At 41.6% G+C, this 14,196-nt stretch overlaps 1 protein-coding gene across 1 annotated transcript in view; it reads left to right on the top strand.

Moving 5' to 3' along the window:
* LOC109893608 (anthrax toxin receptor 1-like) overlaps nucleotides 1-8,071 on the top strand; it is a 39,249-nt gene extending 31,178 nt beyond the window's left edge. Inside the window, exons 14-18 of the mRNA XM_031826423.1 lie at nucleotides 541-582; nucleotides 2,092-2,187; nucleotides 2,312-2,479; nucleotides 5,280-5,360; nucleotides 6,984-8,071. Of these exons, the coding sequence (XP_031682283.1) occupies nucleotides 541-582; nucleotides 2,092-2,187; nucleotides 2,312-2,479; nucleotides 5,280-5,360; nucleotides 6,984-7,448 (852 nt within the window). The 3' untranslated portion in view covers nucleotides 7,449-8,071. The remainder of the gene's footprint in view (nucleotides 1-540; nucleotides 583-2,091; nucleotides 2,188-2,311; nucleotides 2,480-5,279; nucleotides 5,361-6,983) is intronic.
* The last annotated feature ends 6,125 nt before the right edge of the window (nucleotides 8,072-14,196 follow it).

Here is a 14,196-nt window from a genome sequence, read left to right as displayed (position 1 = left end):
TGTGAAATTGTTAGATTACTTGATAGATATTACTGCATGGTCGGAACTAGAAGCACAAGCCTTTTGCTACACTCGCATTAACATCTGCTAACCATGTGTATGTGAGCAATAACATTTGATATGGGGCTTTGCTCCTTTCATGTTTTTTTTTATCCTGAGAAACTCCCCAGTCCCTGCCGGTGACAAGCGTGTACATAACATGATGTTGCCGCCACAACACTTGAAAATAAAGAGGATCAACAACATTGCATTCACTCCAAAAATCCATTCCAAATCATCCATTTTGTTTGCAGTAAGGCTGTTAAGTAATTCTGCATGACAATACAGCAAATAAACCCTCTGTAAAGACCGTGCAAGGGGTGTGTACTGTAGACTTTCACTAGGCACTGTAGATAACACTCCGTCATCAAACCATTCTCTCATTATCAAACACTCAAATTCAAACTAATTTCCTGTACCCCAGCAGAGACGCTGCCAGTATGCCAATGGAAAAAATATTTTTTCATGATTATGATTCAGTTTCTTTTTCCATCTTTGCAGATCATCCATGAGCCTCCACCTCCGGTACTGGAAGACAGCTCAGTGAGTAAATCTTGTAGTCTCATATACTTTGTTTCTAGACCTTGCAGAGTTGAAAGATCCCTATCATACCCTGTTATAAGGCTCTCTGTGTCTCTCTCTGTCTCCTGTTGTCTGCTCTGAAACAGCCAGCTGTCTCTGCCTCAAAGGGCTCTGAACCTGCAGGAGCATAATAGGGATTAGATAGAGTTATTGACTCACAGCTGTCATTTTCAATTTTAACCCGACAAAAGCAGACGTTCAGCATGGAAAAAGAAACATTGAGCCTAGTGGTTAGAGTGTTGGACTAGTAACCGAAAGGTTGCAAGTTCAAATCCCCGAGCTGACAAGGTACAAATCTGTCGTTCTGCCCCTGAACAGGCAGTTAACCCACTGTTCCTAGGCCGTCATTGAAAATAAGAATTTGTTCTTAACTGAAATGCCTAGTTAAATAAAGGTAAAATAAAAAAATTGAGGCATCGATGTCAATCTGAAAAACATGAGTTGGTTTCAAAATGTAGCAGGGCATAGGGACTGGTACCCGAGGAGGGTACCCACTCGGCACACACTGGTTGAATCAACGTCGTTTCCATGTCATTACAATGAAGTTGCATTGAACCAACGTGGAATAGACGTTGAATTGACGTGTGTGCCCATCACACACACACAAACTAAACTCCCTTCTTTACCTAAAGAAATCACACCGGTAAAAAAAAAGCACAAGGTCACTCAATCACCCAAGGTCCTGATCTGTACAGCACCATTTCAGTGCTCTGTAGCTCAGTAAGTAGAGAATGGCGCTTGCAACGTTAGTATAGTGGATTCGATTTCCAGAACCATCCGATAATTACTTATTTTCCACCATAATTTGCAAATAAATTAATAAAAAAAAATATAAAAAAATATACAATGTGATTTTCTGGATTTTTTTTCTAATTTTGTCTGTCATAGTTGAAGTGTACCTATGATGAAAATTACAGGCCTCTCATCTTTTTAAGTGGGAGAACTTGCACAATTGGTGGCTGACTAAATACTTTTTTGCACCACTGTATATATATATATATATATATATATATATATAATAAAAACATATTTTTTTGTGAAGGGAGGTTGGCCTCCTGGCTCTCTTGCCAAAGAACACACTGTCTGCATGTGGACCGCCAACCAAGAGAGTGACTGGACTGCAGCTGTAGGTGAGAGGGGCAATGCAGCCAGGACCTGACAGGGCAGATTGTCTGACCTTATTCCAGATGGATGGAGTTGTTTTTGACTTTCTGTCCATTAAACTGGATAGCAGCCCCCAGCTCTTTAGGTAGAGAGAGGAGTTTAGTCATGCTACAAGTTTGCTTCAAGTTTAGTTACTGTATACTGTAACTGTTTTCAGGCTCTTAGATGCGGCTGCAGTTTCTAACAGGGATACTCCATGGTCACACACCACAAGGATGCCATGCTACAGAGTACCAATCAATAGTTTGGACACACCTACTTATTCAAGGGTTTTTCTTGATTTTTTACTATTTTCACTATTGTAAGGACGAGGACGAGGACGGGTATCCCAAGAAGAGGTGGCCCACTGTGGATGCCTCATACTACGGTGGCCGAGGTGTGGGTGGCATCAAGAGAATGGAGGTGAGAAAGACATACACTGACTGTTGTGCCCGGGCTGCTGTGCCCTTCATCCAATTACGGCTCAGCTCTGCTCATTATATTACCATTCCTCTGCCACCGACTGTTATTGACTGTCCCTGTTCAGGTCCGCTGGGGCGACAAGGGTTCTACTGAGGAGGGGGCCAAACTAGAGAAAGCCAAGAATGCCCGTGTCAAGATGCCAGAGCAGGAGTTTGACATGGCACCAACACGCACTCTCAACAACGGCATGCATAAACCCATCAGTCCCCAGAAATGGTACTCCCCTATAAAGGTACTGTTCACTTTATGTTACGTAGCCACGCCCAGTTCCTGATCAAATGTGGTTGTTTTCCAACTTAAGACCCATTCCGGCCTGTTGTTACACAGGGAAGAGATGTTGGTAAATACACTATATATACAAAAGTATGTGAACACCCCTTCAAATTAATGGATTTGGCTATTTCAGCCACACGCGTTTCAGACAGGTATATAAAATCGCGCACACAGCCATGCAATCTCCAAACACTGGCAGTAGAATTCAGTAGAGCTCAGTGACTTTCAATGTGGCACCTTCCTCGGAAGCCACCTTTCCAACAAGTTAGTCAAATGTCTGCCCTGCTAGAGCTGCCCCGGTCAAGTGTAAGTGCTGTTATTGTGAACTGGAAACGTCTAGGAGCAACAACGGCTCAGCCACAAAATGATAGGCCACACAAGCTCACAGAATGGGACCGCCGAGTGCTCAAGCATCTGTCCTCGGTTGCAACACGCACTACCGAGTTTCAAACTGCCTCTGAAAGCAACGTCAGCACAATTACTGTTTGTTGGGAGCTTCATGAAATGGGTTTCCATGGCCGAATAGCCGCACACAAGCCTAAGATCACCATGCGCAATGCCAAGCGTCGACTGGAGTGGTGTAAAGCTCGCTGCCATTGGACTCTGGAGCAGTGGAAACGCATTCTCTGGAATGTTGAATCACGCTTTCCCATCTGGCAGTCTGACAGAAGAATCTGGATTTGGAGGATGCCAGGAGAATGCTCCCTGCAACAATGCATAGTGCCAACTATAAAGTTTGGTGGAGGATGAATAATAGTCTGGGGCTGTTTTTCATGGTTTGGGCTAGGCCCCCTGAAGGGAAATATGAAGTCTACAGCATCTGGACAATTCTGTGCTTCCAACTTTGTGGCAACAGTCTGAGGAAGGCCCTTTCCTGTTTCAGCATGACAATGCCCCTGTGCACAAAGTGAGGTCTATTCAGAAATGGTTTGTCAAGATCTGTGTGGAAGAACTTGACTGGCCTGCACAGCTCCCTGAACTCAACACCATCGAACACCTTTGGGATGAATTGGAATTCCGACTGAGACCCAGGCTAACGTCAGTGCCCAACCTCACTAATTTTCTTGTGGCTAAATGGAAGCAAGTCTCCATAGCATTGTTCTAACATCTAGCCTTCCCAGAAGAGTGGAGGATGTTATAGCTGCAAAGGGGGGGACCAACTCCATACTAATGCCCATCATTTTAAAATGAGATGTTCAACAAGCAGGTGTCCACATACTTTTTGTCATGTAGTGTATCAATTATATTTGCCAAAATTATTAAAAGTGCAGAGAATGTAAACAATGTTAATTCTAAGTTTAATTTTGTTGGGTTGAAAAAATAAAAACATTCTCATGTGGCAGGTTGCCAACATTAGCATTCCCATAGACTCAACATCAATTGTTACCTAGCTAGCGTAATTACACGGTCTCTAATAGTCGTTATCCAAAAAGGCTATTTCCATTTTCAATCAAAGAGCAACACTTGAAAAGACATGTTGTTAGACACAGAATAACATTGGCAAATTACAGAAACAATGCAGAAATATTTTATGAAGACTGTCTGTTGTGCCACAAAGCTAACGTTAACCTGCCATGACTATGGGGAATGATAATTATGCTAAGAGCATTTATAAGGACACTGCTGACCTCCAAAAAGACTCACCAAAATCAAAAACGGACTCTTAGCTTATCCAAAACCCTGACCTAATTTTAACCAATTCTGAAATGAAATATTGGTTTGCAGGTCAGGAATGTCTGGATAGCCTTTTCCTAACGCTTCATCAGCTTTTGAGTGCTATTAAAATGTTTCAATCATTTTCCTCACCAGATAATTACCACATTTTTCCAATTCTGTGTGCATTAAACATTTTTGATAAATGTAATTTACATTTACCATCACCAGCGGTGTCAATGTGCAGGAAGTTGAAAAATAATAGCAACAAACTGGATACACCCACCCCTTGCCAGGTTGCATGAGGTGGATACCATAAAAGGTACAATTTCTAGTTGAGTAGTGGAATAACAAGAACAAAATTGCAGTACATTCCTATCGAAATACAAGTGCATCATATGCACTCTCCACTCCATGGAAAAGATCAAAAACATGTATGGTATACCATACAAGTTCAAATTTCTTGTAATTGAGTGTGGCAACAACAAGAACCAAATTGCAGTACCTTCCACTCACATACAATCATATGCACTCTAAATTCCATTACCCACCAAAAAATGTCTATGATCAAAACAGGTCTTAGTTAGTTGCAGTGTTCCTGTAGCGTCAACATTTCCAGGAAGTTTGTTTCATAACGTCTCAGTCAGCTGGATGAGCCGTAATATGAACCAGGCATGAACTGAGCCGACCTCGGGAAGACGACATCTGCAGAGAAGAGGGGAGCTGGTGCTAGTCCCAACCCAATACATTCCTTCCCCTTTATCTCTACCTACCCTCCTCCCTGACTGGTATGACGTGGAGGGACACAGCTTTCCATGGACAAAGAGCACCAGACAGACAGACAGACACAGACACCTACCCTTCTCCTTGGCTATTATGATGTCGAGGGACACAGCCTTCCATGGACAAAGAACACCAGGCAGACAGACAGACAGTCCGACTGATCAAGAGACCTGTATACTAAAACCATATACAGTATAGAAACAAAGCACAGCAGAGTAAAGCAACTGACATGCAACCACGCAGTCAATATTATTGGTATTATCATGTTGTTTGTCTTTTATGTAATGTTTTCTCTTCCCTTTACTGTGCCTGTCTTTGTTCAGGGCAAGCTGGATGCTCTGTGGGTATTCCTGAGGAAAGGCTATGATAGGGTATCTGTGATGAGACCCCATCCTGGAGACAAGGTAAGGCACGAAGACAAACAGCATAGAGAAAGACACGTCCAACACATGCTGCCTGCTGTCACTGCACTGTATGGGCTGACACAAGGATATGCAGAGTCATGGAAAGCCCTTTTAGCAACTCAATAAGAAAGCCAGTGTGTGACTGATGCTTACATATGGGACAGAGAAGGATAGCTTACAGGGGATTTTCTTTCAAAGCTCTTCTAAGGGATCATAAGGCCCACTGGCCCAGCACTTAAATATGCTGTTATGCAAGAGAAGCAGGAAAAAAATACAATCAGAGGAAACAGTTAAAGCAATTGAAATCAACAATTGAAAAAATGTAAAAGTGTTTCCCCACCCCTGCTTTGATGAAAAGCTGAGGGATGGTTATGGAGAAGTGTACTCTCAAATTCATAGACAGAGCAATGAAGTATCCATGATATCAAAATTATAGCTTGAACCATGTTCTGAGGCCATATAGTGTGTGTTTACAAACATTGGAGTGAAACGAGCTTATATTTTGGGTTCTGACAGAACTAAGCTCATGAGGCATTTACTTTCTTCAAGAATCAATGGGTACATATAAATCATTTATGAGACAAAAATGGATGTAGCAACAACAGACTGCTCCTTTAAGGAGGCAGAGACCACACTACGTAATGCCTAGGCCCACTCAGTTGCAAATCCTCAAGAGAAAGAAGAACTCAAACTCCTGGAAAAGTGAGGGAAATAGGAAGGTCTGGAGCCAAGACCACATCCTGAGGAGCAAAGCAGACAGCATGGAAAATAGAGAGGGGCTCGGCTTCAGTCTACCCTCTTCCTTTTTTATTCTCTTTTTACACTTAGTTTTTTCTGCGACGATTCTTCCAGAACCTTTAATCTTTTTTTTCTTCATCTAAACTATTCCACCAGGCAGTTGAGGAGAGTGGGCATTTTCATTACCTCCCTACACACTCCAAGCCAATTAAGTCCCTAAATTCGTTAACTCCTTTTCAATGCCCTCACTGCCCATTTCTTCATTAAATAATCTTAAAACCTAATATTTTAAACAATTTCAAGCCAGGCAGTAAATCATAGAGCAGAAAAGTTGCAGCTGTTAGTCATTATAACAGTGCGCAGACAGAGTGGCTGCGAGGAAGGCACAAAGTAACCTGGCATATACAGGCTGAGGTGCTGTACTGTATTGCTCCAACCTGAAGGAATGTGTTCTAATCTGCTGAAACCATTAATGTTAGATGACTACCCACATCCCCACCTTCCTGTAACTCTAGCCTAGCTGGGAGTTTTATTTTTATATGGTCTCAATGACAGATGTGGATAGGAGGATGGGGCAAACCATCCACACAATTCCCCCTCTTCCCAAAGATGTTGCTACCTTAGTAAATCTCCTTGTTGTTTTGACTGAATTTGACATTTATAGCTAAGCAGAAGACAAGATGGAGTCAGCACATTATTCCAAAAGGAAAACAAATAAAATGAAAGATTGGTCGTATTCCCTTCCAATCCTATTTGAATGGAGACGCTAAAGTCTATAAATCCACTTTGCATGGAAACTTATAAAATAATTCCAATGCATCAGTAAAACTCTGACTGCCTCTGATTGCACTCTTCCCTGTTGTAACCCTCTCTCCTAACTTACAGGGCAGGTGCATTAGCTTCACCCGGGTGAAAGCCTACCCTGCTCCTCGTTATCCAGTCTACAACCAGCCCTCCACAGCCATCTACAGTCTGCCTCACACCTACAGTCACCCTTCCTCACACAGCACCCTCTCCCACATGCCCCCCTCTCCCACCTCCACTCTACCCGCTCTGCCGTCCACTCCACCCCCTCTCTCCTGCATCACCCATCCCCCTTACACCCCCCCTCCAAACCGAGCTCTGCCCCCCACTTCTCTAAGTCCTCCCCCATCTGTTTCTCCACCCACGCCTCCACCCCTTTGCCCTCCCACCCCTCCCCTCTTTTGCCCTGCCACCCCTCCACCCATTACCTCCGCAACACCCCCTTCCCCAACTGGCTCTTTGCCCCCACCCCCTCAGGCCCCACCCCCATGCAGAGCCCCCCCCCCTTCTCGCCCTCCCCCACATCCGTCTGACCAATGCCTGTGAGGAAAGAGAAGAGAAGGGCAAAAGCAAGAACGGTTAGTGCTATCCGGGGTCCATGGGACTTCCCTACCCTTAATCCTTACCATTTTCAATTTCAACTTCAATGGGGTGACGTCAGAGTTGGACATCCCACGGACCCAGATAGCAAGGACCATCAAAGAACTGAGCACTTGGAGCATGGACCCTGAAGGCCCCTGAATACTGTGCCTTTCTCTCCTTCTCCACCAATCGAAACCACTATCAACAGTTGGACAGGCAGGACAGCAAGCTCAACTCTAGTCATCAGAAATGCTTTCTACTTTACTCAGAGTATCATAGAGAAGCTGAGCAATTGATCTGTGAAACAAAGTTCCATTAGATTTTTCATGTGCTCTATTCCAACTGACCAGGATCTTGGGCATCCTTTCATATACTGTAGCTAGCTACAGGTAGTGCAAGATTTTGAGTATGGCTCACGAGACTATAGTGAAGATAATATCAATACTTTACTGCTTTGCAGAAAAATGCAATATTTAGCAGAAGGGATACACTTACAGTTGAAGTCAGAAGTTTACACACACTTAGGTTGGAGTCATTAAAAATAGTTTTTCAACCACTCCGGTTAGTTTTGGCAAGTCGGTTAGGAAATCAACTTGGTGCATGAAACAAGTAATTTTCCCAACAATTGTTTACCGACAGATTATTTACCTTATAATTCACTGTAGCACAATTCCAGTGGGTTAGAAGTTTACATACACTAAGTTGACTGTGCCTTTAAACAGCTTGGAAAATTCCAGAAAATTATGTCATGGCTTTAGAAGCTAATTTACATCACTTGAGTCAATTGGAGGTGTACCTGTGGATGTATTTCAAGGCCTACCCTTCAAACTCAGTGACAATTTCCTTGACATCATGGGAAAATCAAAAGAAATAAGCAAGACCTCAGAAAAATTATTGTAGACCTCCACAAGTCTGGTTCATCCTTGGGAGAAATTTCCAAATGCCTGAAGGTAGCACGTTCATCTGTACAAACAATAGTAGGCAAGTATAAACACCATGGGACCACGCATCCGTCATACTGCTCAGGAAGGAGGCGCGTTCTGTCTCCTAGAGATGAACATACTTTGGTGAGAAAGGTTCAAATCAATCCCAGAACAACAGCAAAGGACCTTGTGAAGATGCTGGAGGTAACCGGTACAAAGGTATCTACATCCACAGTAACCTTAAAGGCCGCTCACAGCAAGGAAGAAGCCACTGCTCCAAAACCGCCATAAAAATAGCCAGACTACGGGTTGCAACTGCACATGGGGACAAAGATCGTACTTTTTGGAGAAATGTCCTTTGGTATGATGAAACAAAAATAGAACTGTTTGGCCATAATGACCATCGTTATCTTTGGAGGAAAAAGGGGGAGGGGGCTTGCAAGCCGAAGAACAAAATCCCAATCGTGAAGCACGGGGGTGGCAGCATCATGTTGTAGGGGTGCTTGGCTGCAGGAGGGACTGGTGCACTTCACAAAATAGATGGCATCATGAGGATGGAATATTGTATGGATATATTGAAGCAACATATCAAGACATCAGTCATTAAAAAGTTAAAGCTTGGTCGCAAATGGATCTTCCAAATGGACAATGACCCCTAGCATACTTCCAAATTTGTGGCAAAATGGCTTAAGGACAACAAAGTCAAGGTCTTGGAGTGGCCATCACAAAGCCCTGACCTCAATCCTATAGAAAATGTGTGGGCAGAACTGAAAAGGTGTGTGTTCCGAGCAAGGAGGCCAAAATTCACCCAACTTATTGTGGGAAGCTTGTGGAAGGCTACCCGAAACATTTGACCCATGTTAAACAGTTTAAAGGCAATACTACCAAATACTAATTGAACGTCACACCCAATCTGAATGTGATGAAAGAAATAAAAGCTTCTCTCTTCTATTATTCTGACATTTCACATTCTTAAAATAAAGTGGTGATCCTAACTGACCTAAGACAGGGAATTTTTACTAGAATTAAATGTCAGGAATTGTGAAACTGAGTTTAAATGTATTTGGCTAAGGTGTATGTAAACTTCCGACTTCCAACTGTACATATTTCATAAGTTAAAAGATCAATGGCTCAGATTTAAACTGAAATGTGTCTTTTATGTGTTATACTAGGTACATATTACATGCTGATTGATAAAAATAGATTTGTATTTTGGATTAATTAATGACAGACACATTGGCAAAGAGGAAAACCTCTGACTGGGGAAGAACAGATGGCTTGGTTTACTTGCTTACACAGAGATCATGCAAAGAGTTTTAAAAGCAAAAATAATGGACTGTGGACTGTGGCAGAGTCCTGTGGACTCTTAAAGGCACAATATGGGATTTCAACAGTCGGACCCTGCTACTTGAGATGATGGATATTTTTTAAGCTTTACATTGTTTACAAAAAAAAAGAGTAACACCCTTAGACATTGGGGTATGATAGGGTAAGGCAGATGTACTAAGCTCATAAGTCATTATTATAATTTATGTAATTAATTGAAATGAATGACCATTAGAAATCAGAAAATCTGACAGATTGTGCCTTTAAACTCAGCATGGCTGACCTACCACTGGGCAACCAGGAACCAGCGAGTGAACATTGACCTTTTGATGTGACCTTTGGCTGTTGTTATATGGGACATTTTGATGGTGTCACTATTGTGGTGTCGCCATTCCTAGAGGTACTAGGAATGAGCAGCTCTGTGAATCCACCAGGGTCTAATTCCATTTCCAATCCAGAAATGTGTTTATTAAGTGTGTGCTTGCTGAGTATCTTCAACTAATGTATAGAATGTATTCAAAACCAGTGAGGCCATTTTTTTCTGTGTAATAAAATATTGAATTTCAGAACAATGATTTCCTGTTATGTAATTCATGATCATTTGGCTTAAAAGCTTCTTCTATATTCTACAACTATCCCACATGATGTCCTAAATCTACAGCGCCTTGCGAAAGTATTCGGCCCCCTTGAACTTTGCTACCTTTTGCCACATTTCAGGCTTCAAACATAAAGATATAAAACTGTATTTTTTTGTGAAGAATCAACAACAAGTGGGACACAATCATGAATTGGAACGACATTTATTGGATATTTCAAACTTTTTTAACAAATCAAAAACTGAAAAATTGGGCGTGCTAAATTATTCAGCCCCCTTAAGTTAATACTTTGTAGCGCCACCTTTTGCTGCGATTACAGCTGTAAGTCGCTTGGGGTATGTCTCTATCAGTTTTGCACATCGAGAGACTGACATTTTTTCCCATTCCTCCTTGCAAAACAGCTCGAGCTCAGTGAGGTTGGATGGAGAGCATTTGTGAACAGCAGTTTTCAGTTCTTTCCACAAATTCTCGATTGGATTCAGGTCTGGACTTTGACTTGGCCATTCTAACACCTGGATATGTTTATTTTTGAACCATTCCATTGTAGATTTTGCTTTATGTTTTGGATCATTGTCTTGTTGGAAGACACATCTCCGTCCCAGTCTCAGATCTTTTGCAGACTCCATCAGGTTTTCTTCCAGAATGGTCCTGTATTTGGCTCCATCCATCTTCCCATCAATTTTAACCATCTTCCCTGTCCCTGCTGAAGAAAAGCAGGCCCAAACCATGATGCTGCCACCACCATGTTTGACAGTGGGGATAGGGTGTTCAGGGTGATGAGCTGTGTTGCTTTTACGCCAAACATAACGTTTTGCATTGTTGCCAAAAAGTTCAATTTTGGTTTCATCTGACCAGAGCACCTTCTTCCACATGTTTGGTGTGTCTCCCAGGTGGCTTGTGGCAAACTTTAAACGACACTTTTTATGGCTATCTTGGATTGTATTTATCATCATTAGTCATTAGTCATTTAGGTCAACATTGGATCATTCAGAGATCCTCACTGAACTTCTGGAGAGAGTTTGCTGCACTGAAAGTAAAGGGGCTGAATAATTTTGCACGCCCAATTTTTCAGTTTTTGATTTGTTAAAAAAGTTTGAAATATCCAATAAATGTCGTTCCACTTCATGATTGTGTCCCACTTGTTGTTGATTCTTCACAAAAAAATACAGTTTTATATCTTTATGTTTGAAGCCTGAAATGTGGCAAAAGGTCGCAAAGTTCAAGGGGGCCGAATACTTTCGCAAGGCACTGTATTTAACTCACTCCATCTATAGAGCAGACTAGACGGGTAATGGTCGGCAGGTTCACAGATGAGATTGAAAAGTTAGGATGCTGGAAGCTATTTCATACCGGGTGAAATAACTTAAAACAGAATTCCTCTCTGAAGAAATGGCTCAATATGAATAATGCATTGAGAAGTCTGAATAGGGTTGAGGTGGGCCTTCCAATGGCAGACTGACCAATTAGTAAATAATATATTATAAAATAATTTCCTGAAATTGAATGTAATGCCTGCATCATCTCCTGCTGCTCTCTCTCTCTCTCTCTCTCTCTGTTAATCTGTCCTGGCCCCTGCAGACACAACAGACTGTCATGAGGACAGGGCTTTAGGGGATGCAGTAGTCAGAAATTCTGAGGAACATTAGCTTTGAATTTCACATGACAACTGACACCAATCACTGTATTCACACATGCTTAGATGCCTCAGTCCACCCACTTCCCATTATATACAGAACGCATGTACACACGTCTTAATTGTTAGCAGCATCCGCATATGGATTCTGTAAGAGAGTACATATTGTCATGTCCCTGGACTTTAAGGTGCACTTGTACAGTTTCATTAAAGATTCATGTGGAGCAGCCTTGAACACAGCAGATGTAATGTTGAGCACTGGAGACTCAGCACTGTAGATGTTCTAACCCCTCGTCTCTGGTCCAGACAGATTTCCACTGACAAGCCAAATCAACATGGACACAGGTAATCACCATCAGTTGTCATGATAGGGTTTAGGGGCAGTCAAATCAGATGAACAGAGAAAAGTAACATAACTCATAGTAGCAAGTAAAGTAATAAGAAAACGCCAGTAGGTTCAACCGACAATGTCTGTGGGAAATTGGTCTGGGGGTGAGGTAAGTGCACTAGAAGACAAACAACATGAGTTTCTCCTCTCCAAACAAAGAAACTACAGGGTTACATTTGTGGACCTGCATGTCATGGTCCTTACCATGTCATTTAGAAAGGGTATTTGGTGTCATGTATTGTATGTGTATGAATTCAGTACATATTCGGTGTCATTTTCAATCTATTCTATTATTGGTCAAACAGTTCATACAAACAATGTGGAAATCTTTGTTTGAGGACTGAGGTTGTTGAAAATACGCTCCCCTCCATATGTATTTGGACAGTGTTTTTTTGGTGTGGAGAGGGGGCTCTATACTCCAGCATTTTGGATTTGAGATCAAGCGTTTCATTCGAGGCAACAGTACAGAATGTTACCTTTTATTTGAGGGTATTTTCACACATCTGTTGCACCGTTTAGAAATTAAAGCACTTTAAGTATCTAGTCCACCATGTGAAGAAGTATTTGGACAAATTCACTTAGGGTATTAAACTCGTCAGCCTATGGCTGTGCAATGGCATAATTTTGTTAATTTAGCAGACAAGACGCTTTTATTTCCTGAGCACTTATCACAGTGAAGACATACCTATTTTATAGTAAAAAAACATGATGTGTAATATAGCAGAAAATAGAACAATAGAACAGAGTCTGGAAACCATATTTTCAAAGAGTGATCATTTGAAACAAGGCTCAATTTGGAGAGTTGAAAGAAAGAAAATGAAGGGTTACAAACCCAAATCTGTTTATTTTCATTATACAGACGTTGGATTAACAATTCCATATTGAAGACTGCATGATGAGGAATTATAGTCCCGACATCTATTTGGGGAGTAGGCATATGCTTAATGATTCTGATAAAAAATATGCTCTGTCTTTATCAAACTAATGTTTCTGTATATTTTCAGTGAAACCTGTCTATGTTTAGGGGTGTTATAGTTTAGACGAACCAATTGTAAATGGCACTAGCAGTTTGTAATGGAGCCTAAGCGGAAAATAGACTGAACACAATTCTTCAAAAACTACAGCTCATTATTTGAACACATATTCTATAGTTTCTGCAACTACCTGCACCTAACAAACAATGTTTTAATTTTGTTCTACCCGCTGGTGGCTTTGAGTCTCTAGCAACACTTGTCAAGGAGTGACATTTTTAAATCGGAACGCAATTGAGTGAATGAGACACAGAGGGGAAAGGGAATTTAGAGAGAAGAATTGTGTAATGCTTGACTTGGTTTCTTTTTTGTTGTGCCTACAAATGCACATGCACAAATGAAACAATGGAGTCAAAGCAATTAATGTTGTCTTCAAAACAACATTTCGCGTTTTGGGCAGCCACAAAGCAAATTGCACGAAATAGTTTTACAGTATTTGAGTATATTTCTTTAATCTCTGGTTAAACCCCTAGAGTCAATGTCCACGCTGCAATGGAAATCTAATTAGCATAATACAATTTTAAAAATCAGTCAGTGAAGCTACAGATATCAGTATTTTTTTCACAGGATGCGTCTCAATCCGCCACATCTGCGATGTCTCACTTCTGCATCTGTGGGGAAAGGTGAAAGAGCTAGAGCAGTATTTGTCAGACCATGAGACAACCCAAAACTGGTCTTCTCACAAAATCATAGTGTCCGAACGGTTTGGCCTACAAACTATGACCCCTCAGTGGAAAGGTGAGAACACGTACACTACCGTTCAAAAGTTTGGGGTCACTTAGAAATGTCCTTGTTATTGAAAGAAATGCACATTT

Source organism: Oncorhynchus kisutch, linkage group LG6, assembly GCF_002021735.2.
Source record: "Oncorhynchus kisutch isolate 150728-3 linkage group LG6, Okis_V2, whole genome shotgun sequence".
Lineage (NCBI taxonomy): Eukaryota > Metazoa > Chordata > Actinopteri > Salmoniformes > Salmonidae > Oncorhynchus > Oncorhynchus kisutch.
The sequence above is the reverse complement of the archived record's forward strand: the minus strand, read 5'-3'. Positions and strand labels throughout refer to the sequence as shown.